The following is a 19,792-nucleotide window of genomic DNA, read 5'->3' as shown; positions in this document are numbered from 1 at the left end:
TGTTTTCTTTTGCTTCCATTTATTCTTTCCACATTTTCAATGGCATAGTAAGGCTGCCAAATTTGGCAAAGAAAAATAAAGGATACCCATTACATTTGGATTATCAGATACACAACAAGAAGTTTTATATAGAATATATTCCAACTACTGCATGGGACACATTTGCACTAGAAATTTTATACTCAAATTGAACGGGGCATCCTGCATGTTATAGAGCAATTCCACAAAACAAGTCTAATTTATTTCTCACTGACTTGTGATTCTACTTAATAACTGAGCTCTTGTGCTTCAAAGTCTGAAGATAAAATGAGAAGGAGAGAGGAGAGAAAATAAGGAAATTACTAAGTTAGAATTGTTTTGAGCTTGTTTGGAGCTAGACAGAATGTCTGAGGTATATTTGTGTTGGCTTAGACTGAGGAACTCTGGATAAAATAAAATATTTGAACCTGAACAAATTGGATGAATTCAAACTTAGGGGTAGAATCTCAAGTTTGTTTAAGAGAGTGTACTGCATCTACTAGATCATCAAAACTGCACAGCAACCTACCATGAAACCTTGGGGACATTACTAAGGGGTAAGCATCTTTTACTCATACCTCAGAGTCAGTTAGCTATGTGGCCCTGATGGTGTTGGCTGAACTTGTTCGTAACTGGCAGTCTGACTGATGAACACCCTTTGACTAGCCTCATTTAGGATGCTTCACTGTTAGGAGCTACCTCACCCTATTCTAAGGACCTCTCATGTAGCCCAGTGATATCTTTCTCACAGCAACATTTCAGGTAAATGGAGAGCAAGCAGAAACATGCAAACCTTTGCATGTTTGACTCAAAACTGCCACAGCATTGTATCCACTTTAGTCTACTGGCCTCAATGCCTGCCTCTATGGGTTGGGGTATTCGGTTCTTTCACTTTAGTCAAAGGAAGTACGAAGTCACATGTTAAAAGATACAGAGGCAGGTGAGGTAGAGAATTCAATTCGATTTGTCATTATAATCTATAACAAAGTACGGGAAGGGTCATTAAAGAGGATTGGGAAGTAAAGACGTTTCTTGTTTTGAAACCTAGAAATCTGAATGGTAGCACTTTTTCCATAATGTGAATAATTTGCGAAGATTTTCCAAATGAATTCCTCCAGTTTGTGAAGTGCCAGCAGTTCTACAGAAATTACCACAATGTTTCACAATTCTTCTCAAAATACCTGTCAAAAAGTTCTTTTGAGGAAGCACATGGTGGCATTTTTCCCTTGCCACAAACAAAATCTATCTACCCATATGAAGTGTCTGAAGTGTTAAAGACATAACATTTAAGGTAAAAACAAAGACCAACTAAAGATCTAGAATGTAGGTTACTATTTTGGTGTCTTGAATTCTTACATCATTTTCTTCATCATTTGTAAAGTCTGGTCATTGGAAAAGAGCAGACTGGAAAAAAACATGGACTTCTGCCACTTTTCAGGTTGTTTGACCTTAAAGTAACGATCTTTGTATATGTTTTTGATCCATGTGTAGACCAATAACAAAATTCTACCTAAATGCTAAAGCACAAAATAAATAGGAGTTACTAATTTTTACATAAAAAATAACCATAGTGCAGGCTAAATAGCTCACCTTGGATAGTCCCCTGCTTTGATATGTGTACAAACCCAAGTTTAAGCCCATACTCCTATGCATTGAAGGAAGCCTTGGTATATTGGTTTGCTTTGCTCTCTTCACTTCTCTGTTTTTTTAATACATTTTTTGTATTTATTCATCCATGTGTTTTCCCTTTTGTTTCCCTTGGTTTTTTTTTTTATTGTTGTTGTAGTTATTATTGTTGTCACCGATGCCATCATTGTTAGAACAGAAAGAAATGGAGAGAAGAGGGGAAGACAGAGGGAGAGAGAAAGATAGATACCTGCAGACCTGCTTCACCGCCTATGAAGCGACTCCCCTATAGGTGGGGAGCAGGGGGCTTGAACCAGGATCCTTACTCCAGTCCTTGCGCTTCATACCACGTGCCCTTAACCCACTGTGCTACCGCCGGACTTCCTACCTGTCTCTATCTTAAATAACCTTGGAGGCTGGTATTTGATAACTCACCCAGAAGAGGGCCTGCATTGTCACATGTTCTGCCCAGATTCAAGTCCAAGCCCCAATGTAGTCACTGTAGTGACTTTCTCAGTCTTTCTACCTGTTTTTTATGTGTCCCAGAGCAGTGAAGTCCCAGCACAAAGTAAATAAATAAGCCTTGCAGGGGAACCATCCAGTGAAAATTTCATTGTGATTTCTAATTGCAATGCCTCTTTTCTTTCAAATTGTTTCTTAATGCTGAGACAGTAAAATGAGTTTGAGTCATTTATAAAGTAAGATATCAGTTGTGACCCATTTTCAAACCTAAGCAACCTTAGATCTCAGAAAAAAAAGACTGGTCTCATTCAAGGACCTGTAAAGATTTTGCTGCCAATCTACCCTTAAAATGTGAGGTAAAGATGACTTCAGAAGATGGGCAGTTAATTAAGTAACACATGCTGACTAATGGCAGTATTAAATATATATATATTGCTTTCAAAAGTGGATTCTGTAGTCCCACTTTTCAAGATTTAGTCCTTACATTCATCTCTATGAGGTAGATATATTACTAATTTTTCAGAGCTAAAAATGAACCACATAGTATGTATTACAACCATATATATACATATATACATAACTATATATGGCTCACCTATTCATACACATATTAATATGTACTGAGGTGACATGGTAAGAAAAATTTAACTTTACTAGATATTGCAAGTTTGATAGTTGTTACAATATCTTTTCTTACTGCTTCCCTGTCCTTGACAGTACTTGATATTCTAGAACTTATATTTTTACTCATTTGATGGATGTGAGCTAGTGCTTCCTTGTGTTTTTAGTTTGTTTCCTTATCAGTAAACAATTTTTCCCATGTGTGCTGGCCTTTGCTATTCTAAAAAAATATATATATATATATATATATATATGTATACATATATATGAGGTAGTCTGTTCATCAAGTATATGAATATTTCATTTTTATAAATTTACCTATATATTAAAAAATCCTACTTGTGACCTCTCTTTTCACTTTTAGAACCCAATGAGTATGTAAGGTTTAAAATTTACATTTAGTATATCTATCTTTCCTGACTTTGCCTTTGTTTCTTATTTAAATATTTTGTCTATTTTGAAAAATTATGTCTGGAAAAATTTTAATATACATATATGCTATAAAATACTGCTTTTAAAAATTAAGTCTTTAATTCAACTAAATATCTGTATATATAGTTTGAGATATTTATCTAAATATATCAATTATATGAATGCAACTTTTCAAAATATCTCTTCTCTCCTTACTGGTTCATAGTGACATAATGTATGTTTCATATATGAGAGTCTTCCCAAGACTGATTTAAGTGGGGGGAAAAGCAGTATCAAACACTTATCATATACTTGACATGTGTCAGGATCTATGCTAAGTATTTCACGTTTAGACAATGCATTTTGGAGACTAAATAACTTAGTTCTCATGTACATGACAGAGCTGTAATAGCTTTATGGTTATGCAAAGGACTTTTATGCCTGAGGTTCTAGGGTTCCAGGTTCAGTGGCCATAGCACCATAAGCCAGAGTTGACTAGTGCTCTGGTATGAAAACAAAACAACAAAAACTGTGATACATAGTAGATTTTGTTATTGCTAGGTCAAACAATTTACTGGCTAATAGAGATCTAGTCATCAAGGAAAGTACATACATGTATATGCTAGTTGACACAAATGGCATTAAAAAAGCATCCCAAATATATAACTTGCATTTATTAAACATGAGGGAAATTAACATATTTTCCAAAGACTTAGGCATACCAGCAGTTTTAGTGAAAATCTACTTAACATCATCTGGTTTGATAAAGCTTTTAGAATATGTGAGTATTAAAATTCTTAAAGTAGAAATAGAACATGAACTATTCTAAGCCCAGCACAGATATAAGTTTAAAAAAAAGGCAATGTTTTGCTCAAGTTTTAGCTTTAATATAAGTATATATTATCATTTAGAATATTAGCATTTGATTATATAGTGTCTTTATTATTTTACTTTAATTCAAGCCATTATTTCTGTACTCTCCAAGTAGTCTTTAAAGTTTTTCATTTATGGACATAAACTAATCTCTATTTCTCTCTACTTATCCAATGTGAAATAATTGTCACAGTATATCAACATTTTTACAGGAAGGTTTTTAAGGCTTCTGACATATAAAATGTGTAATATCTATGTGAGAACAATGCCTTAGTTATATACAGAAAATATTTAAAATTCTCCTAGTGCAACTTAAGTTCTAACGATTAAAAAAATCGTGTTCAGTGTTAATAAACTCTTAAAATACTATGAACATCTCATAAATTTGACATTAACTTTGAAATTATATAAAGAATGTATACAATTTGCATAATAAATGATTCATCATAGAAATTAACTATTGAAATGAATATACTTATTTATTATAATTTTCTAGATCATAATTTTAGCACAAAGGAGTCTTTACTATAACTTAGAAACATCTCCAACTAAACTAACCTTGAGACAGAAAATGTCAGGTCTATGTTTGCCTATTTTTTGTGTCATACAAATATGTCTATGAATCGCAATCAATTTGTTCTTTTGTTTCAGTCATGATTATAGAAAATCTGTCAGTAAGTGAAATAAACAAAAGGTAACTATTTCTCATTTACAGAAATGAAAGTCATTATCTTTTTAAAATTATAAAGCAGCACATTTAGCTCTTAATGCAAAAAATGTCATTATAAATTATAAATTCTGATAATTCTTCACTTGGCATTAAAAGCCATAACATTAATTCTTACACTTTAACAGAAAATATATTAGTGTACATCTGAAAATACATTTGCCAACATTCTCCACTAGTATGAAGTTATTTCTTGAAGTAGAGGTGATGAAATACAGCATGGAAAGACAGTATTTAAGGGTCCTCTTGGGTATCAGGGGTTATGGTGTGGTTTAGTCTTGACTTTCCATTCACAGATACTGTATTTGAGGGGACAGTAACCTAAGAGAAAGAAAGATATTTTGCACACATCAATTTAAAATAGGACATCTGTCTAATTTTCAACAGTCAACATATTTTAACTTCAACTTCATCGTAAATGAAAAAATTTAGTATTTATCATTCAGAAAACTACATATAATGAAGAATAAAAGTTCATTCTACAATTATTTTTTTTAAATGAGAGAGTTGTTATTTCCACAACAAGCAAGTTAAATAATCCATTAACACATCTTAGACTTTATGAAATTACCAAATCAATTCAAAGGACAAGAGCACAAACAGACTGCAGGCCAAGCTGTTAAAAAGCATTTTTAGCTAGAATAATTCTGGCTCCCCAAAAGGGCCTTGGAAAATGTAGAAAAACAAAGTAAATTCCACAAAGCAATGGATTTTACAATTTTTATATTAATAATATATATTGACTTAAAGTTCCTTTCCCAGGTGACCATTATTAAGAAAGCTCACTTTTTTTTTTCAATACCTTAAACTTTAATGACTAAAAGTGGCTAATATATTATGACTATACTGGCAAGACTATTGCAGAATAATTTTTTTTCCAGTAGGTAAGCTTACAAATTGCAAACTTCTGTGGCAATTGCCCAATTACAAACTGTTAAGGAAACTTTTTAAAAGCTTATACTGAGAATTTCCTACAGAGCTTGAAATTTCAAGAATGTAATTACAAGAATGTAAGGAAAATTCATCTGGATTCTCAATGGGAATCATTATATTTTGATACATTATATCTAAAGTATAAGATTTTAATTAAATGGTTTGTCTTTATATTGTAACGTATTTTAGATTCAGAACCAAACACTCATTTTCTCACAAGCAGCAAACTGAAATATAAATGGCCACTAATTCTGCCAACTAACAAAGGAGTGAAAATGAAAATAAAATTGAAAAATTTCACTTGGATTTGATTTCCTTTTTATTTATTTATTTTAAAAAATTATTTTCTTTTTTGTTGTCCTTGTTTTTATTGTTGTTGTAGTTATTATTGTTGTTGATGTCGTCATTGTTGGATAGGACAGAGAGAAATGTAGAGAGGAAGGGAAGACAGAGGGGGAGAGAAAGATAGACACCTGCAGACCTGCTTCACCACCTGTGAAGGGACTCCCCTGCAGGTGAACTGGGATCCTCACACAGGTCCTTGTGCTTTGCGCCACATGCGCTTAACCAGCTGTTCTACTGCCTAACTCCCGTGGTTTCCTTTTGCTTAACTGCTTGCCTTCTATAGAAGGAGAATGCCATAAATTTTTCTTGACAGTTTTATATGAATGCAGGACAGAGTATAGTAGTTGACACTACCTATCAAACAAAAAATAGCTAAAAAGTTACCATCAAGGGAAGGGAAAATCTCACCTACACCCTGTTTATTATTCATGTGGAATCCTGCCTCCTGCCCCACTATCCCTCCTCGCCCCCCCCCCCCCCCGCCCAAGTATAGCCAGCAAACAACAAAAAGGTAATGGTTTTTCATTATGTAATCTTTGTCCCCAAAGTATGTGTAGGAGTTATTTTTTTTGTAATTCTTGCCAAAACTGAATTTTTCATGATTCTTTGTAAAATGAAATGAGAGAAAACTTGTTTTAAGCATTTAAAAAACATACTGATGGCACTAAATGCCTATATGTAAAAGATGTTCACTACTGCATTATTTATAGAGTGACACACTAGAATCTTAAAGTCCATTCCTATGGAACAAATAAACTGTGGTTCATTTCCATAGTCAAATAATATGCAGTCCTAAAAATAACATATATATATGGAATGTTTCAAGGAGATGTATTTATGAATGCTTTACAGAGAAATCTACTGTAAAATTTTACTATGTTGTCATGCTACAAAAAATGGCCTAGTCCTGTGCTAAATCTGAATAGACATGGGCCAAGACCACATCGATGGGGTTTACACTTAATTGTATTTATAAACTTTCCCCATATTTGGGGACTTCTTCTGTCCATATCCAGCTTTCTAGTCCTGCCCTCAACTCTGACATCATCTTCCCAGACAATACCTTTAGCCCAACTGTGTGTTAGCTGTTGAGCTCAGTCAAAAATTAGTAGTGTCATGAGCTTCCTTGGAATATACCTAAAATAGACTTCCTGCCTCCTTCCAACATGAAGACCCCAAATTTCATCGGCTATACTTTTACCTATAGTTTCCTGATTATTAAACACATTGTTCTGCTTTATATCTTAATGCTTTTCAGTTACCATGTTGCAGATGCTACCATGATGCCAACCTGACTTCTACGGGCAGATGACCAATGTATCCTAGAACCCCACCTCCCCAGAGCCCTATCCCACTTGGGAAAGATAAACAGGCTGGGGGTATATCAACCTGTCACTGCCCATGTCCAGCAGAGAAGCAATTACAGAAGCCAAAGCTCTCACCTTCTGCTCCCTGTAAAGATCTTTGATCCATACTCCTAGAAGGATAAAGAATAGGGAAATTTCCAGTGGAGGGGAGGGATTATGGAACTCTGGTCACGGGAATTGTACAGAATTATACCACACAATCTTGTCAATCATTATTAAATCATTAATAAAAATATTTTTTAAAAAATGGTCTGGAAGGTTGCTGTAATCTGATCAGAAAAGTTACCCTGAGTTACAGGATAAATTAGATTGCTTGATATTTAGAAGTTGTTACTAAGTTTCTTAACAAGACTTTCAGAATATTCTAAAATTTGCTTAAACATTTTTTCTTTTTCCTGAAGCCAGTGTCTCCTGCATGTGTGATTTCATCACCTACTTTATTCATATAAAGAAGGAGAGAGAGAGAGGCAGAGACATGGGGAGAGACAGCACAGCAAGAGTTTCTTCAAATGCCACAGCACCTTCCATGTGGTACCAGGATTCAAACCTGAACCACATGCACAGCAAGGTGCATGCCTTACCAGTAAGCAAGCTCTCTGATCCCAAAGAGGTGTTTTAATCCTTTTGTATATTCATGTTTATTTTTGTGTATGGCACAGTATCAATCGTTATTTTTTGAAAGAACTATGGCGACTCTTTTACAAGCATTTTTAAGTTAAAACACTGCTTGAATTTTTGAACAATGAACATGGAATACATATAATAAAGACTTATTTTTGTATAACACCAGATATTGAACCTAAGGTCTTTATCATATGCATCAATGAACTACCTCCCAGGTATTTCCCATCTTTTAGAACGTGTGAGGGACAGAAAGATTGATAGAGATGGACTCGGAGATACATGAAATTCTTGCTATTTCTTTGAGTGTTACGTGTTACCTGAGACTGAATCTAGATCTTCATGAATAGCTAGGCAGGTATTCTACTGCTCAGTCATTCCATCCGCTCCCTCTTATTTCCATTAATTAAGTCGATATGAGGCGGTCTATCCTTGAAGTTAAAATTTTTTATAAATGTACACACATGCCTTTCTTTTTAACCAGTTTCTTTTTTATCATATTTATTTACTTATTTATTTATTGGATAAAGACAGCCAGGAATCTAAAGGGAAAGGGGTGATAGAGAGGGAGAGAGACACCTTCAAACCTGCGTCAACACTCTCAAAGCTTTCCCCCTGCAGGTGGAGACCGGGGGCTCCAACCTGGGTCCTTGTATGTTGTTAACATGTGCACTCAACTAGGTGTACCACCACCTGGCCCCAACCATACCTTTTTTCCACAAGGTGCAAGAGTTATAATTATCATTTATTTTCACTCTAGAAATATATGCAAAAGCCTGCTAATCTGAAATTCTTGGGCAGGAAATAGGAATCAGAAGTTCACTAATAACTGGAGAGGTGACTTAGTGGCATGAATGTGGCCCCAGGTTCCATCCCTGCTACCATATATGCTGAAATGGGTGCTGGTATCTGTCTTTATTATAATAAACAAATCTTTAAAAAATACCAAACTAATTAAACAAAAGAAACTGGTAATATTTTTGATGGTTTATACAGTTTCTTTTTTCTATCCCTTTATATTTCTATCTAGCCAAAGATAAATTTTACATTCTGAGGAAATGTTTAAGTCAAGTACTAGGGCAAACGCTAGAAGAAGAAGTCAAATACTAAATATCATTTTATTTTCAAAATGCATATTTCAAATCTATATTCTACCAGTAATAGCAATAATGAAGTAAGTAATCCTAGAGTCATCAAAACCCAAAGCAATGAAAGAAGTTCTTGTGTCAACACAAGTCAAGGATAATGGATTAATCTGTTTTGTTTTCTGAAAACAGTTTGCTGATTTATACATAAATCTTGACACCAAACACATTTCATAAAATATAGAGTGTGACTTATTAATGGTTAATGGAACAATATCTGTGACTGCATGGGTGTTGAGTAGGGTTATGTGGTATGCAAAAATCATAAGAAACAAAAAACATGGCATGTTTATGACTGCATTTATACTTGAGCAATCAAATGAATAATTGTTCTAATGTGAATCAACTATGATAATGAAGGTTAATTGCTCGAGTATGAACCAGAGGCATAAGGCAGGTTGGTACCTGGAGTTAAACTGAACATTTGGGTGCCAATATATACGCACACATGGAGCCAAGTTTCTAATGAACAATCCACACCTACTGTCAGAATCACTGGAGATTTTATTTGGCAGCGAAACTGCTCTATAAAGGAAATGCTAAAATTTAAAACAAACCAAGATAAATGCTCCATACAAGACAGAAACATGTAACTTTAGCAGAAATTATGAGAAATTAGAGTCTTTGTGTTCAGTTGTAACACCTTCTGCAATTTTTGTAATAATTTATGTACAGAAAACTGCACTTAACTAAACACTGAGCTTCAATGAAAAAATCCAATGAAAACACAAACCTCTGTATCATTAACCTCCATGTTAAAATAACTAACTCTAGCTCTCTATTCGTCTTTACCTGAAACTCAGACGTTTTCTTCATATTAGTTTTTGCAGTAACTGGTTGGGTACAAACTATTGTGTTTAGAGAGAGAGAGTTCCGGAGCATTATTCTGATATATGTAATGCTTGGGACTGAAATCAGAACCTCATGCTTGCAAGCTGGGCACTCTCTGCAAACCTCCCAGGCTGTGCATTAAGGTTATACTTGTGTACCAGGAGGTGGTGGTACAGTGACTTAAGTATTGAATTTAGAAGCATGGGGTAATGAGTTTGACACCCAGCATGTCATGTACTAGAGTGAGGGTGTGGCTTTTTCTCATTCCTGTCTGTCTGTCTCTCCCATTCAAATAAACAAACCTTTTAAAAAATGACTTATTTATTTTGACATACTTAGTTTTTTTTGGTTCTTCATTAAATTATATGAATATCCTGCCCAATAATGCCCTACAATTCCTTTTCTCCCCTGCTGGAAAGAGCCACACTTATAATTTTAATAACTACTTCTTCATTTTCAAAAATGATTACTACCTACCCACCCATCACTGGATAACAATTTGGCTTCACACATATACATATATTGTATGTCTCTACATTGTTGCATTTACTCTATTTTGCCCAATTTATTGCCATATGATAGGCTATACGATAGGCTATTCTTTCAGTATACTACTTAGTAAATCCTTTGTTTTTATTAAGGATTTGGGACTATTATAAGTAATTTTTCATGAGTACTTTGACATCTGATATAGACACATAATACAAACATTTTTAGAGTATATAAATAGAAGTTAAAATACTAAAAATTGGGAGCCGGGAGGTAGAGGAGCGGGTTAAACACAGGTGGTACAAAGCACAAGGACTGGTGTAAGGATCCTAGTTGGAGCCCCTGGCTCCCCACCTGCAGGGGAGTCCCTTCACAGGCGGTAAAGTAGGTCTGCAGGTGTCTATCTCTTTCTCCCCCACTCTGTCTTCCACTCCTCTCTCCATTTCTCTCTGTCATATGCGACAAAAAAACGACATCAATAATAATTACAACAATAAAACAAGGGCAACAAAAGGGAATAAATAAATATTTTAGAAAAAAATGCTAAACATTTATTGCAGATATTGTGAATTTAATAGGACCTGTGTGTCCATTTTAGTGAGACAAAACAGATAATGTAAGAGATTTTTGTTAAATAAAATATAGGAGCTGGCACAATATAGAGTCAGAGCTATCAGTAACTTTCTACTGAAAGAGATACTATTTAGACTTAGTAAAGCCCAAAGTTATAAATTATAAGCAGGATATAATTATAGGATCATCATTTTAGGACTACTTTTCGGTGTTGATTCAAAGCCAGCTCATTCTGGAAGCAAGTTTTATATGTGAAAAGACAGCAAGATCAGTGCCCATAGCACACCAAATATACAGCTGCTAGTCTGTACAATTCTGTTGGCCTGAAAGACATTTCCAACTTGATGCACTGTTTCCTGTGGTCACCTCATTGAAACTGATTGATCTATCTACCGACTTGGTATAAAAGCACTGTAGCTCTTTTTTGTGATGCAAAAGTTCTTCTGTGAACTTGATATAGCAGATACAGAACTTTTTCTCAAACCCAAGTTATGAATGACCTGCAGGCAGATGTAGCCTTTCATTCAGTTCTGTATCCCCTGTATCTAGTACAATGTCTGATGCAAACACTTTAAATGTTTGTCCAAATTTAACGGAAGTAACTGAAATAATTTTAGATCAGAGATAGTCAGTTTGAAACTCATTGTTCATATTCAAGATTAAAAATAAAAATACTTTTATAAATGTGAATGTACAGTTCATTAAAGTGGCATATAGACTCCCTCAAAATTATAAACATCACAGCTCATGAAGTGCCAGTTTTTATACTGAAAGCTGTATCTGTGTTTTTCATTTTACTGTCTGGAATCTAAAGTCAAAACCTCTAAGTTTATAAAATTCAACTTTAAAGTTTTAAATTAGTTTTTACATTTCCTTCTTTCTTGCCAGCACACAATATTTTGACTGGTTTCCATGTCTGCCTAGAAGGGAGAACCAAGTCCTCTGTGAGAAGAAGGCTGCCACTCTTAACACCACAGAAATACCCGGAAGCAAACTAGATGGCACAGGCAAGACCGCCAAAGTCAGTGTATCCAATGTCTGCCTTCTCTCTACCCTTACAGCATCCCTGTTCCTTAGTATGTTTCATCTCGTTGGGCTTCATGTTCTGCTCAGTATGCCTCTAAATAGCTCTGGAAATGATTACAAGACAAATTCACAATATAAAAGGTGTATAGAGTCAATGGAATAATGACTACTATATTTTCTTGGGTGTTGAATGTTCAATGTGAAGAGGAAAGATGTTCAAAATATTGGAAGCTTCTGGGAAGTTTGAGGATTCCAGATTCAAGGCTTCACTATGGCCTCTCTTTTAGTGGATGAATACAACAGAGGAAAGCTGTGTAAATAATTCCCTATTTAGTATCTGCTCTGAGAAAAAGCATGCCACTTCTGTTAAAGCTCTCCTAACACCATAGTGGTGGTGGAGGGGGGAAGATAGTAAGGCTACAAGTGCACTTCTCTTATTTTTTTAAAATATTTTTATTTATTTAAGTATTGCATAGAGACAGAGGGAAATTGACATGAGAAGGGGAGACAGAGAAAGAGAGAGACAGAGAGACATTTACAGCCCTGCTTCACCACTTGTGAAGCTTTCCACCTACAGTTGGGGATCAGAGACTTGAACCTGGATCCTTGGGCACTGGCACTATAATGTGTGCACTTTATCAGGTGCACTACCAACTGGCCCCAGTAAAGCTAGAATTTCTGTTAGATCTTTTCTAACCTTTCTGGAACTTTCCTGCACTTTTTAGTTTAACCTATTAAAAGCCCCTGCATCTCCAAATTTCATGAAAACATCAGCTTGCATCGCTGAAAGGGTTGTGACTGAAGATGTGCAGTTTCTATAGCTAATGTAGCTTTTCAGTAATACAGAGAGGGATTCTTCTCTCTTGAAGAATTCTTTTTTCTTTTAACTAGAGCACTGATAAGGTCTGGCTTATGGTGGTGCAGGGGATTGAACCTGGAACTTTGGAGCCCCAGGCATGACTGTCTGCACACCATTGTGCTATCTACTCCCTACCCTTTTTTGATTTGTTTTGCAGCTGGGAGGTGGTACACCTTGTTAAGCACACATTAAAAACAGCAAGGATCCAAGTTTGAGGCCCTTTTCCCACCTGCAGAAGTTTTGCTTCAGAATTGGAGAAGCATATCTGCAGGTGTCTCTCTTTCCCTCTATCTCCTTGTCCCCTCTCAATTTCTCTCTGTTCTATCCAGCAAAAAAAAAAAAATTAGGCTGGGTGAGACAGCATAATGGTTATACAAAAAGACTCTCATGCCTGAGGCTCCTAAGTCCCAGGTTCAATCCCCCACACCACCATAAGCCAAAGCTGAGCAGTGATCTGGTGTTTCTCTCACTGCATCTCTCTCAAAAATAAAATAAATAAACTATTTGTAAAGAAAATTAGAAAAAGAGGAAAGAAAAAAGAAAAAGGAAAAATGGCTGCTGGGAGCAGTGGATTTGTAGTGCTGGCTGGCACCAAGCCCCAGCAATAAATAACCTTGGTGGCAATAAAAAAATATAAAAAATTATAAAAGAATATTTCTTCCATTTTAATATAAGAAATCCTAGGGCACTTTCTATATATAGTTATATAAAAAGGAGAAAAATCCATGTACTGCACCTGGCCCGTTTTGGAAAACAAACCGGACATATTTTCAAGGACGTCTAAAAATCTGGACTCTCTCAAATTTCTACTTCAGAAAATGACCCCTAACATAAAAGAGAACTTTTGGCATCTTCCCTTTCCAACTTAAGTGCCAAAAACTATTTTCCTAAGTATTTGTTTGACAAAGTTGAAAATAAACCCACTGTCACCCATCTGATTAAAAAAATAAATAAATCACTTACCCTTTTCAATTTGGCAGCAGCCTCTCCAGAACGGATTGCAGTCAGCAAACTCTGCCGGATCTGTTCTGGGTCAGAGCTTTGGAATGTTAAAGAACTTTGTCTCTGAAGGGTGAGTGGTGGGCAGTCAGCTGAAGATATTTTTTGAGAGTTCTGTTCATTATGTGCAGCATTATTTTCCTATAAAGTTAAATATTTATATTAATAAAGCAAATATTTATATTAATGCCAAGTGAAGAATGGGCCACTTACAAGATTTTTTTTTTCATCATCAATGATTCCTACTTGCCACACAGTTGTGTGTGGCACGATTTCCCTAATCTGCTGGATGATCTCTGCTGCCAGAGTCCAGTGGGAAGGTGAGAGCATTACTTTCCTTCCTCTGGAACTGAGGAGGCTAAGACAGAAAGTGGCCATCATTCTGTTTCTTGAATACAGTAGTAAGTTTATTGACTGTGAGTTAAATAATGCTCATTGCTTTAATGGAGTCAGCTGCAAGAGCCAATTTAACAACAATGAAAAAAATTTCTAAACTGAAAATAACACATGTTCACCATCCCCAAATACTAGGTTATAAAATTCATTTCTAGGGTAGAAAGTGAACAAATCTTAGTTGCTGTGCTACACGCAACAGTTAATTTTGCATTTGTCATAGGGATCAAGTGATGCCTTATTTTCTTTGGATTTTCCATTCATCTAAAGATAAAAATTAGGAATTTTTAAGTTGAAGAATAAAAAAAATTAATAAAATTTCCAAAGAATACTTAATCCTTTTAAACTGACAATGACTAACAATCTTAAAATGTCATTTTCATACTACCAAATATATATATACACACATACATATATGTTAAATACACTAAGGAGAGCTCAGGCTATAATTCAAAAAAGTATACTGTATAAAACAGATGCAAGCAAACTGTAAGACTGATAAGAACTATGGTGATTATCTTTGGGAAGTTGGATGATGGGGAAAGACAATCAGAGGGCTCTGAAGCCAATTCTAACAGGACCTGAAACTTTTGGCAACAGGAATCTTTGTTTTTATACCATCACTGAAATCTGAAAACCACCAGAGGAAGTCAGGCAATATTTTGCTTATCTGAGAGAAAAGAGAAAAAAGGGAGTAGTAACAGGCAAAGATGTGATTTAGAAAGGAAGTGAAGGTAGAATTATAGAAGTGAATACAGGGGCCAGATAGTGGTGCACCTGGGTTGACAGCAAATGTTACAATGCACAAGGACCCAGCTTTGAGCCCCCAGTCCCCACCTGTAGGGGGAAAGTTTGCAAGTGGTGAAATAGTGCTGCAGGTGTGTCTCTTCCCCTCTCCCTGCCCCAGTCCCCTTCTCTCTCGATTTCTGGCTGTCTATCTATCCAATAAATAAATAAATAAATATAAGGGGATCAGGCGGTAGCGCAGTGGGTTAAGTGCACACCACAGACCAGCGCAAGGATCTTGGTTCCAGCCCCGGCTGGCTCCCCACCTGTAGGGGGGTTGCTTCACAAGCATTAAAGCAGGTTTACAGGTGTCTTTCTCTCCCTCTCTCTGTCTTCCCCTCCTCTCTCCATTTCTCTGCTCTAACAACAAAGACATCAATAAGAACAATAGTAATAACCACAATTTTTTAAAAAGGGCAACAGAAGGGAAAATAAACAAAAATATATAAATGGGGGCCAGGCAGTAGCACAGTGGGTTAAGCACACATGGCCTGAAGCGCAAGGACCGCCATAAGAATCCTGGTTCAAGCCCCCGGCTCCCGACCTGCAGGGGAATCGCTTCACAAGCGTGAAGCAGGTCTGCAGGTGTCTATCTTTCTCCCCCCCCCGTCTTCCCCTCCTCACTCCATTTCTCTATGCAACAACTACAGCAATAACAACAACAATAATAATAATGATAACGATAAACAACAAAGGCAACAAAATGGAAAAAATGGCCTCCTGGAGCAGTGGATTCATAGTGCAGGCATTGAGCCCCAGCAATAACTCTGGAGGCAAAAAAATAAAAATAAAAAATAAATATAATAGAAAAGTAAATACAAATGTGCAGTATTTGCATGTATCTATCTATCAATCTATATATAGCTATACCTATACTGAGATATACAAATATATATATATCATATATTTATAATGTAGATAGAGATAGATAGGTAAATATAGATATATAGTCAACCCATATCTGATCTGGGGAGAACTGTTGGATGGGGCTGGGAACACAGAACTCTGGTGGTAGGAATGGTGAAGAACTGTACCCCTCTTATAACTTTGTAAATCAATATTAGATCACTAAGAAAAATAATAAAAGAAAATATGTTGAAATCAATTTAACAAAAAAAAATTATGATAATAGGAAGGGAGGAAGTGTAGGAGAAGAACACAGATTCCTAAGCATGAGGTCCTAAATTTGATATCTGACATCACATATGCCAAAATGATGCTCCCTTTTTAATAAACACATCTTTAAAAAAGAAACCTTAAGATTAAAATACTTGTTAAATGGTACAATTATATAATCAGATTCTGTGTAGTACCACTTTTTCCTCCTATAGTAGCTTGATATTAGAATAGTATGAATTCAAAGTAGCAAAGACATACTGACATGTTTGTTTGTAAACCCTCTGTTTAACTATACTGTCTAAGAATCTCATTTAAAAAAAAAGTGTCATTTACCGTATCACTTACATCAAGTTGTGAGAGGTCCACATGTTTATTTACAGAGGGTGTCTTCCCTTGATCTGTGGCAGAAGGCAGCTGGGCTGATGCACTGTCACTGCAGGACCCTGAAGATCCTTTACTGAAAGACTGTGATCGCTTCACCACAGCAAGGGCGAATGGGGAAGGAGAGGAGCTTGAATAAGGTCGTGGTGCACCGAAAGTTTTCAGAGTCTTCAAATTTAGTGCTGTTATCTGACTTGAGGGAAGAGCAATAGGTTTTGGAGCAATGGGAGGAGGAGAGGTTTCAGTAGACTTCTGATTGCTGATGTTTCCCGTAGTGTTTTTAATGTGGGGCTGTGGAGAAGACTGAGTTGTCTTACATGAGGGAGGAAGAGATTGCTCTGGAGAAGGCAGAGTATCCCTTCCCAGCTCTGCCTTGGTTAGTTCCTTTGGAGAGGGAATAGGGGAAGACGGAAGAGTGTGAACACTCTTGGCAGCTGCAGATGTCACATACTGGCCAGATGCTCTTTTTTGCATCTGCAGGAAAAAAGAGCTTGGTTTAGCCTGGGGATTTGAAACCCGGGCTTTCATTTTTGATTCTAAAATACTGTTTATCTCTTCTAATTTTGGTGCAAAGGGAGCTGTGCCATTGTCTCTCATCATCCTGGGAATAGGTTTCTTAGTATGCACCATGGCACCATGAGGTGAGCTCTCTATACCTGGTACTTGATGCTCTATTGTCTGGATTGGCCTCAATTTAAGATCTTCCTGAGGCTCCTTTGGACTATCTGAAATAACAAGATCTTCTGTTTGCATGGATGTTTCTTTCATATTCCCAGGAGTATGTTTTTTCCCCAAAGTATGTATCTCCTGATCATATTTACATCGTATACTTTCAGCTTCACAATCTTTTGATATTTCTAAGGATTTGGGAGGCACTATTTTGTAAGTTGTCATCCCAATTTTGGGTATATACTCTCTTGTAATTTCATTTGAAGGTTTTGGTTTGGGATTGTAGTCCTGTCGGTAAAATGGGGGATTTGTTAAATAAGAATCAGTTGAATTTCTATCAGTCCCATCTAATGGAGACAAAACATCAGTGCTATGGGCACAAACTGGATCTTTTATGATGCACTGGCCTTCTGAATATTCAGTTAAGGACCCCTGATTTCTGAGCTCGCTTGAGGTATCTACAGAACATTGTGGACTTAAGGATATGGGCTGAGGTAATTTGTTGTTACTTGAGACTTGTACACTTCCATCAACTTTTAAACCAGACAAATTATGATCTTGGTGATTCCCATCAAAACTGTTGCAGGGAGGTGTGGTCTGAATTGATACATCTTGTAAAATTTTTGCTTTTTCTGCATTGGATTGATTTACTTTTTGATGTGGTACTGAGGAAGTAGCTAGATGATTCTCCTTGTAACTTCTGACAGTATGTGCCTCATAGTCTGATAGTCTGTCAACTTCCATGTCCACTTGGTTATTCTTGGCAACACCTCCTACACTGATTTCTGTTCTCCTCACTCCATTTTTCATATCATCTGTGTTTACTGGAATGACAGTTATTTCAGTTTGATCTACTGAGAGAGAAAAAAAACAAAGCAAAACTGAAGTACATGAAGAAGTAGACACATTCAAACTTACCTCTTCCAAACTAAAATAAATTTGATTGATTTTTATAATTTTCATCTCATTAAATGTAAAAACAAAGACAGTGGCATACAGAGACAATAACATGGGTTCTTGTATCTTAGTGATACCAAATTAGCTTCACTGGATACAATCTGTGTGTAATACAACCCGTTACTTAATCCCTGGTTTCATTTAGCCAAATGTAAAATGATAAATATATGCATTATGCTTCTGTTTTACTTATAAAAATGTATATAGTATATATAACACTGTCTAGAGCAATAATTCCATAGATGATAGGTATATAAGATTTTTTAATCAGATTTAAATTTTTTATCTTTATTTGTTGGATAGAGACAGTCAGAAATTGAGAGGGAAGGGGGTGATAGGGAGAGAGACAGAGAGACATCTGCAGAATTGCCTCACCACTTGTGAAGCTTTCCCCCTGCAGGTGGGGACCCAGGCTCGAACCTGGGTCCTTTCACACTGTAACATGTGTGCTCAATCAGGTGCACCACTACCTGGCCTCAAAAGGTATACTTCTTAGAGACTTTGTATTTAAGTTGTGTCATTGTTAATGAGAAATTGACAAATTCGAAAAGTATATTTTTATTCCATTATAAAATTCTGTTTCTTTCTCTTTTCTATAGTGTCAGGGATGTTTAATTTTATATCTAACATTAAAAACTTCCAGCAAATGTTACAAGTTTTGATTAAGGCAGATAACAAAAATATTCTCTCTAAATTCAACATCATTCATTTTTACCTAAAAGATAAAAGTTCAAGTTCACTGCCTAAAATACCAGGAGCTGTTTAAAACAGGTCCTCAATTAAAGAAGAAACGAAGATATACATTAGAAATATTACTAGTTAACTTTACATATTGGTGTGTGGCCCAGGTTTGATTCTGGCCCTCACAGCCTGGGGGGAAGTTTCAGTGCTGTGGTGTGTCTCCCTCTGTCTCTTTATTGCAGTCTTTCTTTCACCTTCTCTCTATCTGTTAAAAAATAACTAATAGGGGTCAAGAGGTAATGTAGCGGGGTAAGTATACATGGTGCGAAGCTCAAGGACCGGCATAAAAATCCCTGTTTGAGCCCCTGGCTCCCCACCTATAGGGGTTTGTTTCACAAACAGTGAAGCAGGTCTGCAGATGTCTGTCTTTCTCTCCCCCCCTGTCTTTCCCTCCTCTCTTGATTTCTCTCTGTCCTATCCAGTAACAGCAGCAGCAGCAACAAAATGGAAAAATGGGCTATGGCCTCCAAGCAGTGGATTTGTAGGTCAGGCATCAAGTCCCAGGAATTACCCTCGAGGCCAAAAAAAAAAAAAAATGCCTAGAGAGAGATGAAGCTCTGACTAGGAGAAAAAAAAAAAGAAAAAAGTTGTATACAATTAGTTTGCTGACTATAAGGATATGTATTATAATGCCGAGGAAATTGCATAGTGATTGTGCACAAAGACAGAGTATTGCTCTGGTTTCCTTCTTTGTCTCTCATGTGAAATTATATAATAGGAAAAAATGCTGCTTAGCAGCAGTAAATCTGCCTAAATGTATATCATTCTTTCTTGTCATTTCCCAGAAAATACAGGCATACTCAAGAGAAAAAAAATTTGC

General features: G+C 36.1%; 1 protein-coding gene and 1 long non-coding RNA gene across 11 annotated transcripts in view; one reads left to right on the top strand and one right to left on the bottom strand.

The window, feature by feature from the left end:
* The window catches only part of LOC132534254 (uncharacterized), a 62,282-nt gene that overhangs the window by 18,642 nt on the left and 23,848 nt on the right, over nucleotides 1-19,792 (top strand). The window contains exon 3 of the long non-coding RNA XR_009545945.1: nucleotides 11,931-12,063. This is a non-coding gene — a long non-coding RNA (uncharacterized LOC132534254). The remainder of the gene's footprint in view (nucleotides 1-11,930; nucleotides 12,064-19,792) is intronic.
* The window catches only part of COBLL1 (cordon-bleu WH2 repeat protein like 1), a 169,967-nt gene continuing 153,967 nt past the window's right edge, over nucleotides 3,793-19,792 (bottom strand). For 6 of the 10 annotated variants that reach the window (XM_016195319.2, XM_060177794.1, XM_060177797.1 and 3 more), the window contains 3 exons: nucleotides 16,570-18,128; nucleotides 13,891-14,067; nucleotides 3,793-5,059 (listed from right to left, as the gene is read on the bottom strand). In XM_016195319.2, the coding sequence (XP_016050805.1) occupies nucleotides 4,973-5,059; nucleotides 13,891-14,067; nucleotides 16,570-18,128 (1,823 nt within the window). In that variant the 3' untranslated portion in view covers nucleotides 3,793-4,972. Of the gene's footprint in view, nucleotides 5,060-13,890; nucleotides 14,068-14,102; nucleotides 14,380-16,569; nucleotides 18,129-19,792 lie in introns of those variants that run through there. The other 4 variants (XM_016195320.2, XM_060177799.1, XM_016195321.2 and 1 more) reach the window with 3 other exon arrangements.

The sequence above is a fragment of the Erinaceus europaeus genome, chromosome 18 (assembly GCF_950295315.1).
Source record: "Erinaceus europaeus chromosome 18, mEriEur2.1, whole genome shotgun sequence".
Lineage (NCBI taxonomy): Eukaryota > Metazoa > Chordata > Mammalia > Eulipotyphla > Erinaceidae > Erinaceus > Erinaceus europaeus.
Note: the sequence above shows the minus strand (reverse complement) of the source record. Positions and strands in the feature narration are given on the sequence as shown.